Here is a 22703-nt window from a genome sequence, read left to right on the forward strand (position 1 = left end):
CAAATTTGCTGATTATTTTACAATCATTCGTAATTTAGTTACCATTGCCTAAACAATAATAATAACCAAAACAAAAAAAGTCGCTCCTGTTGCAAAGCGGTTTTTCTGCAGTGTGAATCATTTTCGGTAAAAGTGGCGACGAACGTACCTTAACATTCAGTAGTGTTTATGTGTTTAAATTGCATTACTCACGAAGTAATTTGAATTTAACAGTGAAATAAACGGCATTCGGAAACTCTACAATCGTGAAATTCGTATAAATAGGAATATGACGGCGTAAAAGAGGCTGTCCGGAATTTTCGACAGATGGTTATAAATCCGGACATAATTCAAGAGCACAGTGTTTTACTTCCAATAGTGAATATTTGAAGGGCAAATCTAAAAGGAAACTCGCACATATTATCAGTTAAGTGTTATCAGTGTGATTAGAATGCCGTTTTACACATAGAAAACCAGTCCGATTTAAATATTTCTGCGGTTCTAGCCTCAAGCGCAGAGCCGTATATGTTTGGGTACAGTTGGAGTGATTGAACCATAAATTTATAATCATTTCATTATCATAAACATCATAGATCGAAGGCCTGCATGTAGTGCTTATAAATGTGACATACGATTCAATGCAAATATTTTTTTTTATGGATATTGTGGAGTTTACGGCTAAGCAGTCTTGGAATGATTAAAACGAGTTTTGTTTCAACCCAACGTTTCGACACGTGTCGAAACGTTGGGTTGAAACATTAAAATATACAGTCGATTGCTCCACAAAATTTATGGATATTGTTGCAATATTCCATACTGCAAAAGAGCTGTCCGGATTTTGATTCACAAGTGTCCGGATTTATAGACAGGTAATGCTTCTAGTGTCCGGATTTAAGGACAAGACAAGTCTAATTGTTTTAATGATTTTCAGTTATTATCGTAACTTTCAACACAAAATTTACTTTTCTTACCAAGTTCTAGTATAAAACTAGGTGTAGCAAAAATGAACTCACATCTTATTCGATGAAAAATGGTTTAAAACGGAGTTTGAATATGTGTCCCAGCTTAAGCGTCCGGGTATTGATGCAGCACGGTAGTCTACTTGGTGAGATTCACAATTTTGAACTACTGCATTAGAAGAGCCACGTGATTTTCGCAAAGCCTACTACTATTACCATTCCCAACTCTGGCCCGGAATGAGAATCATGAAATGTTTCTATTTATTTAAAAGCATCCAAGATCTTTTTGTAATGATTTTAGTTCTACTTGCCTTTGTCTGTTCTACTTGGTTTATTGGAAGGAGTGGTTAGAGTCCGCGGCTACGAAGCAAAGCCATGCTGAAGGTGTCTGGGTTGGATTCCCGGTCGGTCCAGGATCTTTTTGTAAAGGAAATTTCCATGACTTCCCTGGGCATAGATCTTGCCATACGATATACGAATGCGAAAATGGTAACTTTGGCAAAGAAAGCTCTGAGTCAATGTCTGTGGAAGTGTTCATAAGAACACTAAGCTGAGAAGCAGGCTCTGTCCCAGTGAGAACGGAATGCCAAGAAGAAGAAGAAGTGTTTGGGCCTTCGACCTTGTCGCTTGCTCTTGCAGGGGTGAGTGATGAACACTTGTTCGTTCCGGTTTGGCGCATGCATTTCAAATTATATATTTATAGTTTAACAAAACGAATCCTTTACCCAGACTCGTAACCACATTTTTTACCTGTTCTACGAATCTAAAAATGGTTAATTCGGCAGAATTAGATTATAAAGCAAACAGTGAATTATTGGAATCGTCCTTTTTAATTTATCTCTTCTTAATAGATGCAAATTTGTTGCTTAAATTCAAGAATTTCTATTCGTGGAACAGGTAGATTTGAGGTTAGGGAATCGCCAGTGCCTTTACTCAACCCTTTCCCATATCCAAACTCCCAGTGTTTACTTGTGGAAGTGCAGAGGACTCCTCGGCTCCTATAAAGCAAGTTACACATTCCCATTCCTAAATTGACCTGCAGCCGGCGCCGTTATTGTTTGTTATAATAATTAGGGCACCAGTACTTACACATTGAAGATGCTACTGATCCTGAGTCTGTTGATCCCCTGTGTAAGTACAGCTGTTCTTGCAATAATGGAGGAGCAACTGCGGGCGGTGAAACATGCTCATGCTCGAAGACTTCCGGTTTTAAGCAGTCTCTTGTCAACTAATTGGAGAATCTTAAAATCCCCAACAAAACAAATTAAAAAAAATGTAATTAGAACCGTTTTCCCATTTATTTGGTCGATAAATGTGGTTCACATGATTTGCCACATGAATGATAAACTGTTGATTTAAAACTGTTAAACATTGATTTAAATATGCGATCAAAGTCTATACAGTCGACTAAGTAATCAAAAGAAGGAGGTATTTGGTCATTCTCGGCTATACACATGTTGCCAAAAATGCTGAGGACGGTAAAACTCGTAAGAACCACCAATCAAACAAAGAAGCGTACATATTAGACGACCAGTAGCTTCACAACCCTGGAATGTATAAAGATATGACAATTATGAGTTCCAAAAACTTCTCGTGGGTTTTTCGGGGAAACGGTATATTCGAGGAATTGGAATTCGGGGACTGGTGTTCGGGGAAACGACATTCGGGGAACCGATATTCAAGGAAAAGGGCTGTAGGACATTTCGTCGAATGACATTTGGTCGAATGACGTTTGGTCGAATGACATTTGGTCGAAAGTACATTTACAAGCTCTAATGAATTTATTATTCTTTGAAAATATTATCATTCTTTGAAAAACTGCTCAACAAGTTATTTTATTGCTCAATGATGTGAACATAATGTTTTCATTATTTATTATTTTTTTGAAATTGCATCGTTCTTCGTAATGAACTGATGATTTTCATCTGACGAAAGCATTCGGAAAGAGTGCTCGGGATCTTCCTTTGAATTCCGGGTCTTGCAGCTTACGGACGTGGGTAAGATTTTTAAATGCGGAAATCAGAATAAAAACGGCAGGAAAAATTTGCTCTAAGAAAAACCTTTATGGCGAAGTGAATGTTAGGTGTCGGTAACTCTACTTATGGCCAATTGCGACTTCCAGCTTAATAACATTCCTCAAGCAAATATATGGCTTTGCTGACAGTTTGGCTTTAGGACATTTGGTCGAATGACATTTGTTCGAAAGTACGTTTGGTCGAACGGACATTTAGTCGAATGGAAATTTGGTCGAATGACTTTAGAATGTCTAGTCAAATGAAATTTTGTCGACCGGACATTTGGTTGAAGTATTGATTTGTAATGGTTTATTGAGAAATCATTTTGTCCAACAGATATAGAACTAAACTGATTTTGTTTTCACAATGGATTGAAATTTGATCTTAAGAAGAAAATAATGAATCGCTCTCTATGATGTTACATACGCTTTACAATGTTTGAATATATGCTACTGTAATAAAATAATTGACAAAAATAGGATTAATTATTCTTGTCAATTATTTTATTCTTCAGCCGTTTTTGGATTCAAAGATGGGACGTTTTATTTTTCCAAAATTTTGTAGAATCCTAAAGGATTTTTTTTTTGGTTTTTCTACCTTAACCAAAATATTCGACTACTATAATTTTTCTTTAAACTAGAGTACTTCGACGTTGGGAACATAAAGATATGTTGAATTCATTATTCTTCCAGAAAGTTTCAACCTCTATAGAATTTGTTATTCTTGATAAATGTCATCGTTATTTATACATAAATGCTGATCTTTATTCAATGGCAGCTTTCAGTATGATTGCTGAGTTTCAGGTCTTAAGACCGGTACTTGGGCTTGAGGATTTTAAATGAGGAAACCAGACATGAAACGGTTGAACATAGAACTATTTTGTCATCTCGAATTGTCTTTGTCTTACTCATGATAAATCAGTTTATTGTGACATCCAGTTATATTAAATTATTCCTTGAGGTTTCGATGACGGTGTCGATGGCATCGATTAAACTTGACTATCTTAACTTTATTCTATGTACCGGGTTAGGAGAGATGAGTCGACTGAGATGACAGAAGTTGACTTCCTCCTTATCGCTCGTCGCATAATGAAGGCTTGCAGCTTCTTCAAGAAGTTTCAGAAGTACAACAAAGCTGACTTCCTGCACTATATCATGTTGTTCTAGCGGTACCATATACGCACTCCCCGTTTTCAATCACTCAATCACTGTAGTAACAACAAAATGTGAGTCTGGAGAATCCATATTCGATTAAATTATCTACTAAATATCTTTACAACCAAACGTCGTACATTTTATAAATCAATTAAATTTTTTTCGACCAAATGTACTTTCAACGAAACTTCATTCGACCAAATGCCATAGATTCCTATTAAGATTTACCACTTTCCTCCCCACGAAATATCGGTTCGATTAAATATCATATGCTTTGTGTTGCAACTAAACCTTTTCGACCAAATGTCCATTCGACCAAATGTACCAAATTTCATTCGACCAAATGTCATAGATTCCAATCGGTAGCAATCCGGGACCAATTCCGAATGTTCCTGAGAATGTGACCAAACATGAAATTTAACAAATGGGGATTTTTTTTTATTATCGTACAAATTGGGCCGAAGGGTCTCAGATTTTCATGAAACTTTTTCCACAGGCAGGGCTCATGGATATATGAATAAAAAAAAATTGAGAAAAATTCAGGGTCGCCTATTTTTCCGGAAAACTCAAGTGGAAATTTTTTGTTTTCCCTTGACACTTTTTACTTTGAAAAATCATAACTCAAGAATGAAGCATCGTAGAAACAAAGTTTTTATATGAAAGTTTAAGCAAATTTTCTCAGAAATCCAAAAAAAATATGAACTGGAAAAAGTTTTCCACAAAATTTTCCTCCGTTGGGAAAATTCGTAAAGAAAAGCCGGAAAAACTATGCCCGAACTCGTGGAAAATTTTCAAAAAAATATTTTCGAGAAGGTAATTTTATAAGCTTTAATCACTGAAATTTTTGGAATGCACTTTTTTTTCGTTTTTGAGTTATGGCCAATTTTGTGAAAAATGTCCAGATGTGCCATATAAGACTTTTCTTTGAAAAATCATAACTCAAGGACGAAACATTGTAGAAACAAAGTTTTTATATGAAAATTTAAGCAAATTTTCTCAGAAATCCAAAAAAATAACTGGAAAAAGTTTTCCACAAAATTTTCCACCGTTGGGAAAATTCATAAAGAAAAGCTGGAAAATCTATGCCCGAACTCGCGGAAATTTTTTAATAAAATATTTTTAAGAAAGAAACTTTATAAGCTTCAATTCTGGTAACTTTTAGGATGTACTTTTCTTTAGTTCCTGATCTATGGTCAATTTTGTGAAAAATGCAAAGATTTGCCATACATGCCTTTTCGTTTAAAAATCATGACTCAAGACTCATCATGACTTGTCGCACCGGATTCAAATTATCTCAAAAATACGAAATTTTTGAAATGGAATCAGTTTCCCAGGACATTTTTCACTGTTTTTGAAAACAAATAATGAAAACCCGATTAGCTATTCCAGCTTTCAAACAAAGTATATTTGAAAAGAGCGATCAATAAGATCCAATCCTACAATATTTTTCAATACGCTCATTTTTCGTTCTTAAATGGAAAATTTTCTTAAATTTTCATATAAAAACTTTGTTTCTACGATGCTTCATTCTTGAGTTATGATTTTTCAAAGTAAAAAGTGTCAAGGGAAAACAAAAAATTTCCACTTGAGTTTTCCGGAAAAATAGGCGACCCTGAATTTTTCTCAATTTTTTTTTTATTCATATATCCATGAGCCCTGCCTTTGGAAAAAGTTTCATGAAAATCTGAGACCCTTCGGCCTAAACCCGTACGGTAATAAAAAAAAATCCCCAAATTCAACCATGCGACACATCGAATTACATCTTTATTGACATGGATACGAATGGTTTATAAATATTTACCATCAGTTTACACGAAAGACAACGGGTAATAGTCGCGAGTCGATACCTAGTGCCCCGGACGAGGTGGTCGAATATGAAAATGGGAAAAAACAGTCAAGTTAATATAAAAGTTGCTAATATGAGTCCAGGATCTCATCGAATTGGAGATATATTATTTTGTCTGAAAAATTTCAGTCTTAGCTATCTATCTATCAGATTATCAGTTCATAACAGTAAGATAATTATTTGAACATGCTCTCGGTCTGTAATACTACGATTGGGATTGTAACATTTAAATTACGGCTCAGTCGTAAAGGCTGCGCAATCTGTTACCTAAATAATCAACATCAATAAAATCGTCTTTCGTCAACTGGCCGTCGTATAACAAATAATAACAAAACCCCCAAATTTCTTACAAAGCGTCGAGCTGTTATGTCTTATTCGGCTCAATTACGACACGTTGTTGTTTTCCCTCGTCAACCACACACTACTGTCAAGTTTTGTTTTTCTCCCACCTCAAACTGGCCACCGATCAACCCGCGCGCGAAAATTAAGCCAACCTCGGCGGTCCATCTGCTGAAATTTATGACGCCCCCATTAGCTCGTATCCCCGAAGATGACGACACTCGACACTAGAATTCCACGATAGACTTGCCATTAACTGCTGCTGAACTGTTCGACCTTTTCTCTTGGTTTGGGCCATAATGCAGATGATTTTTTTTTTCTTTGAGTCATCCTATCCGACCTGAACCCCTAAGATGAGCAACTGTTCCAGGAAAATTTATGCTACTATCGTTGTCTTTGCTGTGCTCGGATTTTAAACTACCGTATTAACTATTGTGTGGATTAGTCAGAATCTCTAGACGGTGGCAGAATGAACAGCAGCATGTCTTCAGCTGTCTGCGATTTGTGTCTGCTTGGTTACTGCTTCCACTCACTCCCAATACAGTCAACTCTCCCTTTATCGATATTCTGTAACTCACTCGATACTCGATATGTGTTTCTCATGTAAGTTTTCCTCTCTAACTCGATAATTTCGAAAAAAGTTGTAAATAACAAATGTTGATTTGTCGATAGTGAAATGAAGGTTCACAACCCATTTCAAGGTTTTTACTATTTTCCACATTAAAAGTATTACCTATCTCGAATGTTTTTTTTTTGTTTCAAAATAACGAAAAGTTCTGAAATTGAATTTTTTTTTCTTGTATCCAAATGCTTTCTTAACACGATAGTCCCTTCAATATCGAGTTAGGGAGAATCAACTGTATTTCCAAAGAGGAACGGTGCTAATGAACAGCTGCACCAGTTTGCTCTGCGACCCTCTCTCGCTCTCTCTCACTCGTTCACTTACCCCTCCTCTCGCGAAGTGTCGGCGTAACGGCAGTGGCGCTAAAAAAATTGGACGATACTAAATCAAAATGACAAACATCGTCTCTCGATGAGTGAGGGAGGCGTGATTGCGGGTTCAAAAACGCGCTTCAGTTTCAGGAGATTTTATACCCATTTCAACGACCAGATCAAAACACAGCACCTGAGATATTGAGCCAGTATTACCCGATCAGTGGACTACAATAGAATCGTAACAGAGTTTGTCACTCTTTTTTTTCTAAATATAACCAGGGTTGGGAAAATTTTTGAAATTCACTCTACAGTAGCCAAACAAAGCCAATCACAGTCAGCGAAGCCAGTGAAACTCACGCCCATCGCTGCTGTAGGCAAAATGCCTTGAAAATAGCAAAACACCCGTTGCTAAGGGCAACCCAAAACTACTGTAGAAAAATGTTCTATTTCCCGCTGCATTTCCCGCATTTAGAGCCTTCAATGACACTCATGATTTAGAAAATTCGTGCACCCTACATAGGCTACTTGATGAGATTCACGTTTTTGAACTACTGTACTGGGAGATCCACGTGATATTCGCGAAAATTCAAGCCTACTACTATTACCATTCCCAGCACTGAATATAACTCACTGGGGGCCAAAAAAAGCCGCAATGTATTCGCTATTACGCTATTTAAGCCCTTTTCTATGATTCAGATTATTGTTTTTAAAAAGAAACAAAATTTGTTATTTGCAGCAAGTTTTGATATATTTGTAAATCATTTATGTTGTAATCCACTGGTCGGGTGCCGTCCGCACCGAAGCTATAATTTCCGCCGCCGAGAGATGCTCAAAACGGTAATCAAAAGTTTTTCACACCTCCAACCATTGTCGCACTGTTAATTTGAAAGTTTGCGACCATTCATTAGTGCTAATGGGACACGCAAACGCGACAATGGGTAACGCGACATTTCGATCCTCTGTTCTAAAGGGTACCACGACAACTTGGCCAACTCACGCGCGAGACTCACCGGGAGTTTTTGTGGGATGCGGGGTTAGTTGTTAGTGCTCGTTAAACCTGGAGGGGTTCTGACTTTGCAAATTGGGACCACGACAGCGCGACAGCAGCACTTTGACCGTGACTTTTCGACGTTGCCGCTTTGTGACCGTGTGGAATTCCCGACTCGACAAACATCCTTGAAGAAGACGTCGACGACGACGACATTAATATATCGATTAGTTTTCCGGCCCACATTTCCCCTTATTCGTATAGGTAAGTGGGTTTGTATCCGGGGCACACATAGAATGAGCTCTGTTTGGGTTGATGATGAGGTGGAACTGGAGAAATATGCAATGCGGATCTGGTGTTGCTCTATGAACAAGTTTTAGGCCCCGTGGTACCTGGGCATCTAGTTATGTTTATTGGAAATTTATGAGGCGGAATATTAATGTGCAAATGTACAATAGGCCATTTTCTCAAGAATAGCGACTCAATTGCTTTGCTTTCATTTTTGGAGCAAATCTCCTAAATTTCTTATTTGTGACATTTGTTCACTTTGAAAAGATGTTACATTGCATATCGACACAGACGCTACTTTACTTATTGGATTCCATCGATTACTAACTAGTATTACTAGTATTTTTCAGTGCTTATTGAGTTAGTACTCATGAGTGCTGTCCTGGCTTCAAGTGTAGCGTTGGGACTGGCAAACTCAAGTCTTAAATTATCTGCTTAGATAAAATAGATTCAATTTCAGGAACTGTTGCCAGTAACAAGGAATTTGTACCGTGAATCCATGAATTACCAGAACATATTACACTAACCTGACAGTTATCGTCAAGCTACCAAGCTATACAGACGTGTGTCAAAGCGATCGCTATTGTAAAATAAAAAATCACATCGGTACGGTATTGGAAAGGGGTTTAAAGCTTGATCCTAGGACCAAGCCCCCAACCGCGACTATGGATTCGCTGAGGAAACAAAACTTCTTCATCGACATTCGTGAAATTCGCAAGTTGAGGGACGAAAACATCTTCAATTTCATTGCGAAAAACCTGAAGCTAACGCCATCAGACGTTGCCGCAATACAAATTGATCGAATTGAGGGCAAAGTATTTGTGGAGCTACAAACACAGGAAGCGGTTCAAAAGGTAGTTGAGGAGTACGACAACAAATACGTGCTCAACTACAATGGCGCTACTCACCGTATGAGACTGTACATCGAGGATGGAGGTACGGATGTAAAGCTGCATCATCTGCCACCGAAGATGCCGGAGGAGTGGATTGTTGACTACCTATCCAACTTCGGAGAGATCATCAGTGTCAAGCAGGAAATGTGCCGTTCGCAGTTCTTCTCCCAAACACCAAGTGGCGTACGTATTGTACGTATACGCATGACAACACCTATTCCTTCGTTCATCAACATCAAAGGGTACAGTAGCCACTGTACCTACAGCAATCAGATTCAGACCTGCAAGCACTGTAACCAAGAAGTCCATTTCGGAATCAGCTGTGCAGGAAACCGAGCAAAACTGTCAACACAAAACAAACCTTCATCACTCTAATCCAGAGTGCTTGTTGGTACCACCAAAGAGCAAGCAGAAACCGCACCAGATACAGCAACTCAAAAACACTCGTCGACCCAGCAGCAAATCTCAACACAACAACAATCACCAAGCCACTTCAAGCGTCCGGCTTCGCCGCTTAACACGGAGTCTCGAGAGAAATCAGTGAAAACTGTAACCTCGGAGACTGAATCTACGACTGAACAACCTGCGCCCCAAGCAACCCGACCAACGAAGGGCACCGAAATGAAGAGCAGTGTGGTGAGCGACCGTTCGCGCACTACGCCCACCAACAGCAGATTAAATTCTCTCACCAGAGCAACCGACAAGATCACGATGGAAATTTCGGATGATGAGTTACTCGACATGACGAGAACACGACGATCATCGAAGAACCGGCACGACGGCAAGTAAAATATAGTTATGGAAGACTCGATTAGAATACAGCATTTTTCCTACACATTCGCAACAATCAATTTGAACGACATAAGCAATACAACCAAAATAAACGCGTTGAGAGATTTCGTATACACACTAGACTTAGACATAGTAGCACTACAAGAGGTTGTCGGAGATTGTATAAGTATACCGGGATATGCTATGATCATGAATATCGATGAAACACAGCGAGGTACAGCAATAGGAGTTCGAAACGGTATAGGTGTTAAGCAAGTACATCGGAGCTTGGATGCAAGGGTCATATGCATCGAATTAGGAAATGATGAAAATATGATCAAAATTGTCAATTTGTACGCACCGTCGGGATCCAACAATAGATCAGCCCGCGAATTATTTTTCAATCAAACCGTTCCTCAGTTTCTGCTAAATCATCCAGCACACGTCATAATGTTGGGTGATTTTAACTCCGTAATTGAGTCACGAGATGCCACAGGTGTCTCCAATATGAGTCCAATGCTTAAAAGATTATGTGATAGTCTTAATCTCACAGACGTTTGGAAGCACTTCAATCGACAAATCGATTACACGTTTTCGCGAGGGCGGTCTATGTCTAGAATCGATAAGATATACGTTACACAAGCTTGCTTACAGAATACACGATACTGTAGGCATGAGGCTAATTGCTTCAGTGACCATAAAGCCGTTGTATCTCGTATAGTTCTCCCTTTGCAAACTCAACCAGTCGAGCGTCCCTACTGGAAACTTAACAACCAGTTACTGAATGATGAAAATCTGAATGAATTGAGAATCAAATGGAACTACTGGGTACGTCAGAGAAGAAACTATGCATCGTGGGTTGACTGGTGGGCAATTTACGCAAAAGGGAAAATAGCCTCTTTTTTCCGTTGGAAAAACTCGGTGGCTGTACAGACATTCAGGAATACCATGGGTTTTTACTACACATGCCTAAATCGTGCTTTTGAGCAGCATAGAGATCTAGATTGTACAACGGAAATCAACAGGATCAAAGCCACAATGCTGCAAAAACAGAAACAATTTAGCGAATCTAGGAAAATACCAAACGTATCTTTTCTGGGCGGTGAGAATGTTTCAATTTTTCAAATTGAGGACCAAGAAAACAGACATCGGGACACTAGCATCTCAATGTTGGATGTGAATCATCGACGGATTACGGATAAAATGGAAATCAATAATTGCATTCTAGAGCACTATCGAAACCTTTTCGACGAAGAACCCATCGAAGAGGATGATATGTTCTATCCAAGACGAGCAATAAATGCTGAGCATGAAGGGAACAGCCACCTTATGAATGATTTCACGGAGAACGAAATTTTCACCGTGATAAGGGAGTTTGCACCAAACAAATCACCAGGTAAAGACGGTCTTACGAGAGAATTCTATGTCAAGGCATGGGACATCATCAAACGAGAGCTCATTTTGATGATCAACGAAATCAAAAACGGTAACGTGAGGCACGATTTGCAGGATGGAGTAATTGTTCTTGTGCGCAAAAAGGGAGGAGATAACAGTATAAACGCTCTAAGACCGATTACACTTTTAAACGTGGACTACAAAATATTTAGCAGAGTAATGAAACAACGGCTAGAACCGATTGCTACAGCAGTGCTTTCTCCCCACCAGAAGTGCAGCAATGGAGATCGTACAATTTTTGAAGCAACATGTACGATCAGAGATCACATTGCTGCATCAAAGCAAGAACGTACTGGAGGTATAGTCATAGCATGTGATCTTAGCAACGCTTTTGATAGGGTCAGTCGGTCTTATCTTTTATCTACCATTCGTGGGATGAGATTCAACGAACGCTTTGTGGATCTTTTGACTGACCTATCAGCTCATACGAATTCACAGATCACCATCAATGGGCATACTACTGAATGTTTCCCAATAAAGAGATCTGTCAGACAAGGGGATCCGCTAAGTATGTTGCTGTTTGTGTTATATCTACAGCCGCCTCTAGATGCTTTAGCAGAAATATGTAATGGTCCTGGTGAATTGTTATAGCTTATGCAGGTGATATTACGATTATTATTCGGTGTTCATCGAAAGTACATCGATTAATAGATTGTTTTAACCGATTCGGAATAGCTGCTGGCGCAAGATTGAATATGAGTAAAACGGAAGCATTAAATATCGGTGTACCACTTCCAAACTGGGACGGATTCATTCAAAAAAATGTTATAAAAGTTCTGGGGGTACTACTCAAAAGCAGCATTAAGGAAACTGTTGCTCGTAATTGGGAAGCTGTATACCGGAGCGTAAATGGTCTTCTCTGGATGCATAGACCGCGTTTGGTGAACATAAAGCAGAAAGTCGTTCTAATAAATACGTATATATGTTCAAAGCTCTGGTATATGTCGTCGATCCTTCCAATGCCGAATAAATACGTCGCACAGTTTACTAAGCAAATAGGATATTTTCTGTGGAACGGAGTATCAGCACAACGGGTCAAAATGATTGACGTTTTTAGACCGAGGCTACAAGGAGGTTTGGGATTGCATTCACCAGATCTCAAGACAAAGGCTCTCTTGACTAACCGATACTTGAGACTTCTGGGTATAACACCCTGCATGAACCGATACATGCAAATGCAGCAAGTTCCTTCAGATCTCCTTCATCTAAAAATTATAAAATCAGTTAAAGAAGGCATACCACGTCAGATAATCGATAATCCAACGGCAAGTCTCATCTACAATCATTTGCTGAAGCAGTTACCCGCTGTAAGTATCACTACGCGGCATACTCGGAACTGGAAAATAATTTGGAAGAACATCAACCACAAAAATCTGACGTCTGATGAGAAGTCCGCATTCTTTCTTCTAGTTCATGGAAAATTGAATCACAATGAACTATTTTTCCGTCAGGAGAGAAGAGATGATGCTGATTGTCAACTATGTGGACTAGTAGAAACTTTAGAGCATAAGTTTTGCACATGTGTCGGAATCAATAATCTGTGGCAATCAACCATTTCAAACATTCAAGTAATAGCTCAACAAAATAATATTAATTTTGAAAACTTGCATTACCCCACAATAAGTTGTAATAGAAGAATTAAGGGCAAAATTTTAAAAATTTTCATTAGATACATAATGTACCATTTAGAAATTCCCGACAATGCTAAAAGTTGTGAATCACTTAGAAACTATTTTGTAATGTATGTATAAAACGGTAAAATAAAACACTTTTTAGACAAAAAAAAAAACCTGACAAATGCTGCACCATGTCTTGCTAAATCGAAAATCTAGCAAGACAGGGTGCAGCTTCAAGCTTTGTCCGCCCTGAACCGTTCTGTGATGTTCTTGAGTGCACTCTCAGGATGAAATTGAAAAATTGGGAACTGTCCATGGTAGAATCCATTTCAAACGTCACTGATACATCCAAGCAAGCGAAAAGATTCATAAAACCCAGTCTCGCAAAAATCCGGGCTATACTGAATCTTAATAAAGGAAATCTTAGGGTAATAACTGGCCTGATGACCGGTCACTGTCCAAGTAGGTATCATCTTACAAAGATAGGAAAAATCCAATCCTCTGAGTGTCGTTTTTGTCAAGTTGAAAACGAAACTGCTGAGCATTTACTCTGCAACTGCAGAGGATTGCTTAATCAAATAATGTTAACATTTGGAAAAAGGGTTATTAGAGCCCTTGGAAATTTGACAAGGTAGTCCTAATAGAGTAATAGACTTTATAAAACGAGTTGTGCCCAGTTGGGACAGTGTGACACATCAATCAATGTCTCATTTCAATTGTGAAAAGATATTTGGTGAGCACCAAATAAAATATGGGTAATACCACAATATTCCTAAATAATGGAAGCAGTGGTTAAAAGGCTCTGCAGACGAGGAAAACAACATGACAAATAAGATGGAATCAGGGTTCAGGTGGGTAGATCTTACTCTGTAACGCACACATAAAATGATGATCTACTCGCGTTACTGATATCAGCTTGCTGATAACTTCCACTATTGTCCACTATTGCGGTGATTTCCATAAGGATTGTTTTATGTTTGAACGAATAAACTGGTTTCTATTTTTTTAAGATTGCTGATGATTGAATGATGGTTTCCTGAACCTTAAGGTAGGTTGACAACTTAAAAAATGAAGTTGAGCTTGATCGGAAGTATGAAATACTTTCAGAATTGCAAGAATACTCTGAGTTTTTTACAATTCCTGTAAATTCTTTAAACGGATTCAGAGATTAGCTCAACACAGGTGTAATAAAAATTAATTTTAAAAAAATGGGTCGACTCTATTGATACTTCTTCTTCTTTCTGGCGTAACGTCTTAACTGAGATAAAGCCTGCTTCTCAGCTTAGTCTTCTTATGAGCACTTTCACAATTATTAACCCTTGTACTAGCAGCTTCACTTTTTTTACTGCAAAAAAAAATTCACGTCGCGATAACTTTTCCTGTTTTTCAATATTATTGCACCATTTTTTTACAAGTTGTCAAAAAACTCTTCTAATTTTAGAAACTTTGTCGATTTTAATCATTGGTCACCTGGATCTGGAGATATTTCTAAATTCTTTGAGGGATCGATGCGTAGCCAATATCCTCTTCAATATCTAAGGCTACAGATTTTTTCTCGTGTTCGTTTATTCTATTTTTTCGGACCAATACTTTGATGAGAGTTTGTTGTGAAAAAAACACATAAACAACCAATGCTCTTGGTCTATCCCCAGCTTTCAATACGAATCCTCACCCAACCTAGCACTTATGAGGGTGACGCTGAGTCGATGGCCTCCCATTAAGTTAGTGTTACATCAACATATCTTTCCCCTATCCCAAGTAACGGTGAAGCGCGTGGCCGGTAATAGCGATATTCATGCTTTTAATATTATTTTTTAAGATTGGAACAAGGTGTATCCTTTTGCTCCGAATCGCCGGCCGGTTCAACGTTATATTTACATTTTTAATCATATAAGTTTAAATTTTGATATAATACTTATGCGCTAAACGATTCTTCAACTTAAATTGTGTGTTATAGATGTAAATGTATCGCGGTAGGCGAATATATATTAAAAACAAATAAAAAACAAAATGCACATCGATACTCCACATATTTCAGTCTTGTATAATCTGTGGTGGATTTTACAGACTGTATTCTCGAATGTGCTTCTTCCTAAGTTCTTGCTAAGGCCTAAGTTGATTCTTCTTAAGATTTTTAGAGGTTATGTCCTAAAGTTTTAAACACGTTCCATGTTAGATCTTATAAGATAATTACTTTCAAAAATATTTGGTAAATTTCTTTAGAATTAGACCGAGTAATATATTTTATAATGATTAGAGTGAAGCGGGCAAAGGTTCGCACCTAACTTGTCTCAAAAGATGTCTATTGAACTAAAAACATTTAAGATCCGGTTGAAAGGTAAATAATACCTCATCATGTTGCCCTTAAAACGTAGTGCTACATTTTATAATATTTTATTTATATTTCAAGAAATATAATGTCTATTATATACATAGTGGGGCCAAAAGTTCCCACTGAGTAAACGACATAAAAATTGTTCGTGGTGGCTTTTTTTACACTTTTTGACTTTCCGTGCTCACAGAACTTCAAGCAGTTATTCTTGGTATTACGTTCCTGAAGGGATACAGGCTGTTTTACGTACAGTTGGAATTCTATGTCGTAATGTTCTATCTCTCAGTTTTGTACATTTAATCCATGTACAGGTTTTTACATTACTTTGTCAAATTAAAGTACTTAAAGTGTTTTAATTGCTTAGTTTGAAAAAAAAAAAAAATAGTGTGAACATTTGTCCCACCGAGTCTGCTAAATTTTGCCTCAAAGCCGAGGTAACAACTAAAACTTCTCCCACTAAAAGTACTCATTTCTTTACGAATCAAATGCATCCTACAATTATTTATAAAAATTCAAAAAGTTACTAGAGTTTCTTAGCTTTTTAAACTTTTACTATCCTATTTTCGAAGCTTGTTCATCATGTCACTGAAATATAACGCCAACTTTCGATGGTAAATAAGCGAATGAAATGGGTTTATCATCGCTCTCTCTTTTTGGGCTCTCGTTCGTCGCCGTTTTTCATCAACTTGCGAAACATTGCTGATTATGGGTCGATACATATGTGATGTTTTTCTTCGTTTATCCTATATGTTCTGGTTCGATAGCCTAGGTTTAAGCGCCATAACTCGCTCTCTTAAATGAAAAGAAAACAAATTTTGATCCCTCCGAAACGGCCTTGAATTTTTATGAATCTATGATAAAAGGTCGAAAGACAAAAGGTCGAAGAACAAAAAAAAAGGAACAAAAGGTCGAAAATTTCCCATCATGCAAATTGTTTTCGACCTTTTGTCTTTCGACCTTTTGTCCATGAACCAATTTGTATTTACAATGTATTAGATGTAGAAAACGAACCTATGCAATGTTTTAGCAAATGTTCTAAATTTGTTGCCAAACATGTTATAAGAAGCCGTCCACAAATTAGGTAACACTATAGGAGGAAAGAGGGAGTAAGCTCTAGCGTCACGGCTATTTTTTTTTTTACAAACTACGTTACGGAGGGGGAAACCAGTCGAAAATTTTCAAATTTAGCGTTTATTTATTCATTAAATGGACGTTCCCTTATTGAAACATGTTTTTTTAAATGAGTGTAAAATGATTGCAAAACAGTAGTTTACGCAACAGTTTGCAGAATTACGATTTTGACAGCACGAGTTGAAAAACAGCCAATTACGATGAGAAATCGCAAAAATTTAATTCCACTGTGCATCCAATCGAAAGCACTTAGAGTTTACAGAAAAAAGCAAAAAGTAATTGTAGTAGTTTTTATGTCAAGAAAACGTGCTACCTTGTAAAGAAAAGTTTGCATTAAAACGGTGAAGAGAAAATCATTTTTTATCCGCTAGATATATTAGTTCCTCTCAAACGCTCAAATATTCGTCACATACCTGGGTAAAAAAGGCCTCCGAGACTCGTTCACAAGTTAATCAGTTAATTGAGGTATACCGTACCTTCAGTGGCGCAACCCAGGGGGAGTTTTGGGGGTCAAATCCCCCCCCAGAGCAAAAATAAAAAATATGACTTACAAAACTGCAATCTACCAAAACTGGATCAGAAGGTTGTATTAACAATTATATTCTTCTAAGTTGTGACTTCCTGATTAATGGGGTCTATTAGAGTTAGAGTTCCATAAACACAAAATTTTCTCGCTGATAAATGAAATGCAAGCTTGCCAGAGACGAGATATTTTTCAGACATATAAGTAGATTGGGATTCTCAACAGCTGAACATCCAAAACTTCAACAATCTTTAGTTGGCATAGCATTAAGCCGATTTTTACAACCTTTAGGACACGTAATTGTTGGGGAAGACTTTCTTTTATTTTCAATGACAACGAATAAAATCGTAGTCTAAAAAAAGGTTAAGGGGATGACAGTTTGGTGTATAAGCTGAATAATCACAAATCCTCTCACAAATTTATTAATGCAGACAAGGCTTTTTGAAAACTCAATGTCTAAATATTCGATAACAATATGGAAATGTTTCAAAATCTGCAATGCTGGTTTTCCTTCGACTAACTGCTAATAATCGCAACGTTTCCTACTGCAACTTAAGCCACTGAAATATCTTACTCGTTGATGAAAAACTTGAAGGAACAAATTAGGCGAAGAGAGATTGAACGCTATCACTCTAATGTATGTGCATCCAAATATAATTATAAGTGAAGAAACAGTTTTGGATAAACTTTCGAACAAACCACAAAGAATAAATATTTAAATCGTTATCAGTACATATGAATTTCATAAGGACTTTTTTAACTATTCATATTAAATCTATTCCAATTTTTTGAAAAAAAAAAAAATATCAAATATTATTAAATAATATAAATTAATAACGAAACTTCTTTCATCCATCACAGTCGTATTTTGGAAAGTTTTGAAAAATTACACCAATTACAACATAATCCTTTTACCTAGTAGTCATATAAAAAGGTGTGCCTATAAAGTGGCCGAGAGACACTGAAATTTGTAAACGTTGTTTCGTCCTTGGAAAACGTGTGTCTAGAAATTGATTTTTTTTTTCTACTTCGATTTTATCGCCCAAAACCCCCCCTAGAGCTAAATCCTGGTTGCGCTACTGCGTACCTTTATTGGATGAGAGTTTCACACTATCCGCGATGTCGTCTCATTTACTGCATTCGAAAAAGGGCATATTGGAACATTCTAACCGTCTACTTCTGCTTGCCACATCTATACAACAATTGAATTGCGAGCTATCTTGTTTTATCTACCACTGGTAATCTTACGTATTTGTTAACTCAAATAATCATTTCCGAAAGCAATTAAAAAATTAGGCGTTTTGACATAAGTCTTTTTATGGATTTATCAGCTAAATTGATCGTCCAATATAAAAGAAAATTTACTTTAAAAAAATAAGTAAAAGTTCAAAATATACCATTAGAGAAAGGCAATTCGTGTATATTTACTTTTTGCTCATGTGGCCAGCGCCGAGAGCTAACATAAGACAAAGCTTGATTTAAAATTGACTAACATTTTAGTAAGACACATAAAAAGAGATCATGCCCTCAATGCTAAAAGTCATCCCAGTATCAGCATAGTGTAAAACAATAATAAAGTTGTTATTCCAAAAGTAACAAAAATCCGTGGTTTCCTCTGAAGTGCCATGAACAGAACTTCCAATTATGTATGGTTATGTGAATTTTGATTGAGAATGTGCATTGATCAAGCTACTCAACAGTGAAGAAAAGCAAGTTCCAAACTGCCTAATATTCGTTCGAACAAGTCAAAAACATTCTGTATTGCATTCCTCTTGCTTGTTTTATTATAGACTTATAAAATACCAAGTTGACAAAAAAAACATAGCCCCTAACCCATCGTCGCTGCAGTGGTTGACCAACCGGAAAGTATCCACCTTGTGTTGACCCAACGTGATGAAATACGGAAGAACAAACGTCGTCGTCGGTCGGTCGTCGCGAAAGGATACCCAACAGAACCCCCGAACCACACTTTACGATCGTGGCATTTTCCTACCGACAAGGCACGCATTTCAAACGTTAGTTATGGCCATGGCGTGCTCCCTGGAAAGGTGTACCCCATCCCCTTCCCCAAACCACAACTTATGGGGAAATGTTCGACACACCGGACAAAAACAAACTGAATATTTATATCGGCTATTTATTCCACTCCAGTGCTGACTTTATTTTTTACGGATTTTCTCTTTTTTTTCTGTGTATTTGCAGATCGTGGTGGGCTGGATTGCAGGATCTGGCGGAACAACCTACGCGACCGAAAGCAAGAAGTCGTCGTCGTCCGTTTGTCGTTTCGGTATATTTCCAGCAAACCGGAAAAAGCAGCTGTGTTATGAAACTTGTGCTTAAGGTGGAAACACTTCCTGCCGCCGGAGTTTAGAAGAAGGCAAAGGAGAAGAGGAAGCCGGGAAGAAGACTGTGCTGCGCGCGTGAGAAGCATCCAAGAAGCAAGGAAGCAAGAAATCACGTCCCAAAGAGTGCCCCGACCCCAATTTTCCGCGGAAGGGGGTGTCATAGTGTGAGTGCTTCGGTGTGTGTGTGTTTGTGCGGGGGAAAAGCTAAACAAGTGATATTTCCACCGGCTAGCAGTGCGACATATTTCTGTTACGATTCCGGTATTGTGTTGTTGATTTTTTTCTGACGGTTCCTTGAATGCAAGCGTTGGCGGTTACGTGTTTTTGTCCAGAGAGGGTTTTTTTTTTTGATCTTGTGAGTTATAATACCGCTGCCATCACAACCGGTACCACGGCGTTGGGCAATCAATTCTCGGAGTAAAGCTGGAGGACGTAAATTAGGAAATTGTTTCTACGGCTGACGGAGGAGCAGTTCAGCAGAGAGAGGGAAAGAGTAACAGTGTGCAGCACGGGGCAGGATGGGGCGGAAAAAGATACAGATCTCACGGATAACGGACGAGCGGAACCGACAGGTAGGTGGTTTCCTGTTTCTAAGAGGGACTATTACATCAGGGTGAATGTAAACGATATCGCTACAAACTCTTTTAAAAACAAAATAATTTCTTGGAATTTATATAAGTCATTTGCGAATTTATTATCGTACTAATTATCGAAAAGGGTAGAAGCACCAATATTGGCCATACGCCAGTTATAGCCATAGTGGAATATACACCGATTTACATAGTCAATTATAATGAAAACTTTTGTATTCAGTAGATCACATTCCCATTCATTTACTCGTACGATCGATTCAAAGCATAAGAAAAACAATTAATTTTCCTTATAATTTTAACTCTCTTATACCTAATTTGGCCAGGGTACTACTAATATGACCACTCTCATAAGAAATCAATTTGATTGGTCAATTTAGAAACCGAAGTTCAATATCTGGCCGAAACTGGTTCTGGTGGCCTATATTGACCAACAGATTTTCAAAGCGAATAAAACGTTTTAGCTCAGATTCGATATTTCACATACATAATATGGGTTGAAAGTCTGCATTTGACATATTTGTAGTATAAATACGGCTTCCCATATAATTTTTATTGACATTATCTCTTAAGCTGACCAAAACCGGTGCTGACCGTACCTAATTTTTATTTTCGATCTAAACATCATTTTTTCCAAGCTTAGCTTGTTTTGGGTAATTATTAGTTTTATTCGCGAATTTATTACTTTTAGTTATGCATAAGTATGCAGATTTTTCCATTTGTATTTTTGATTTTCATTTTTTTCTTATTACCGTCAAACGGGGTAACTTGCAACATTTTTCAGCCTCAAAGCAATATGGATGAAAATGTTAAGGATTTACCGTCAAGCTACCATTCACCGTGCATTTAAGAAAATATTGTACTTTTAAAAATTATATAACTTTTCCAAATGATTTGGAGCGTACTGGAATACCACTACGTAGCGTGAAATTATATCATAATTCAGGGAAAAATTTAAAACTAGTGATGCATAACAAAAAATTACTCAAAAATTATGTTTGAAAATGTCATGTTAAGGTCGCCTCGTACCGTTCTTTGTCACCATTTACCGTGCATACTAGTGCACCATTCACCGTGCATATAGTTTTCGTCTTGATTTTATTTCGTATCTTGAAAAAACGTTGTTGATGCAGCAACTATGTTGCTAGTAGTGTGCGCACTCATTTTTAAGAGTATTCAACTCTTCATTTACAATCAAAACCATAAAAAGTTTGGAAAAATGGCTAAATAATTATTTTTTCACTTAAATCGTTATAGGAGGTTTGACTGTATTGTCCAAGCCATTATATATTCACTAAAAAACTATATATGAAGTAGTTTAATAACGACATAACAATGAATCTAATATTACCGAATAGTTTCATGCATTTTACACTAATGCACGGTAATATGAACCATATATATTAAAAAGGGTCCATTCACCGTGCATTTGGGTTTCGACTTAGACACAATAGAAAATTCTAATTTGCATAAAATCTCATTGCTCACACTATGAAATACATCTTACTAATAGTATCCACAGTGAAAACTTGTTGAAATTTTGAAAAATTCTATACTCTAACGTTAAAATGAGAAAATGTGAATTTTTGGCGATTCTACTAAAAGTGTTGAAAAATCTGATTATCAAACAGAATTCACATGGTTCTGACTACATAAACTAGGTTTTTCAAAATGCTTTGTGACAAAAACTACTTCATTTCATCAGTTTTATCTTATTTTCTGACAAAAGAATAATTTGTGAAAATTGTATGAATATTCTGTAGGAATATGTTTATGTGCACGGTGAATGGAGGCCGCACGGTGACTGGTGACTTAACGGTATATGAGTCAAAAACCATCAAGTATTCTAATCGCTACATAAAGAATACCACGCGGTATTCATTTCATCAGTAATAGGTTTTCTGGGATCAGGAGAGACGACATTTTCCATGTTACCCCTGATGTGGGGTAACACGCAACACACAGTACTACCAAAAATTCTCTATCAAAAACATCAACTATATCGTGTTATTATGAACATTCAATAATTTAGTAAATAGGTAGTAAAAGCATAACAATAATCAATGACAGAGTAATCTGCTCTTAGAAAACTAATTATTATTGATAAAATTATGTGTATTAAACCAATTTGGTTGAAAAATACATCCAAATTAAAAAGTCATTAAAATGTTTTTTTCTACAAATACAATAGTATTTCATAACATATTTTTTGAACATGTTTCTATCATAGGAACGTATCACATAATGATATGCATGTGCTAAAATAGTATCTGCTGGTGTTTTGACAGAACTATCATCATATTTTATGCAGAATGATCCCAAAGGTGGATCTGCTAGTTAATTTTGATACAGATTTTCAAAATTATCCATCATTCTTGTATGTATGTATGTATGTAGGTAGCCACCATCCTTGCTTGAGTCTTGCTCTGCTTGCGGTTCCACTCAACAGTGAGGTCAAATTTCATACATAATACACTTATCCCCACAAAATTTTATTTTATATTTTCATTTCACGAATCCGCTGCTCATCAGCTACTGCAATG

At 37.2% G+C, this 22703-nt stretch overlaps 1 protein-coding gene across 15 annotated transcripts in view; it reads left to right on the forward strand.

The window, feature by feature from the left end:
• LOC5571277 (myocyte-specific enhancer factor 2) overlaps positions 1–22703 on the forward strand; it is a 296538-nt gene that overhangs the window by 226399 nt on the left and 47436 nt on the right. For all 15 annotated transcript variants that reach the window (XM_021840199.1, XM_021840184.1, XM_021840195.1 and 12 more), the window contains one exon: positions 19428–20142. In XM_021840199.1, coding sequence (XP_021695891.1) covers positions 20089–20142 — 54 coding nt within the window. In that variant the 5' untranslated portion in view covers positions 19428–20088. The remainder of the gene's footprint in view (positions 1–19427; positions 20143–22703) is intronic.

This window comes from Aedes aegypti, chromosome 2, assembly GCF_002204515.2.
Source record: "Aedes aegypti strain LVP_AGWG chromosome 2, AaegL5.0 Primary Assembly, whole genome shotgun sequence".
Classification (NCBI taxonomy): domain Eukaryota; kingdom Metazoa; phylum Arthropoda; class Insecta; order Diptera; family Culicidae; genus Aedes; species Aedes aegypti.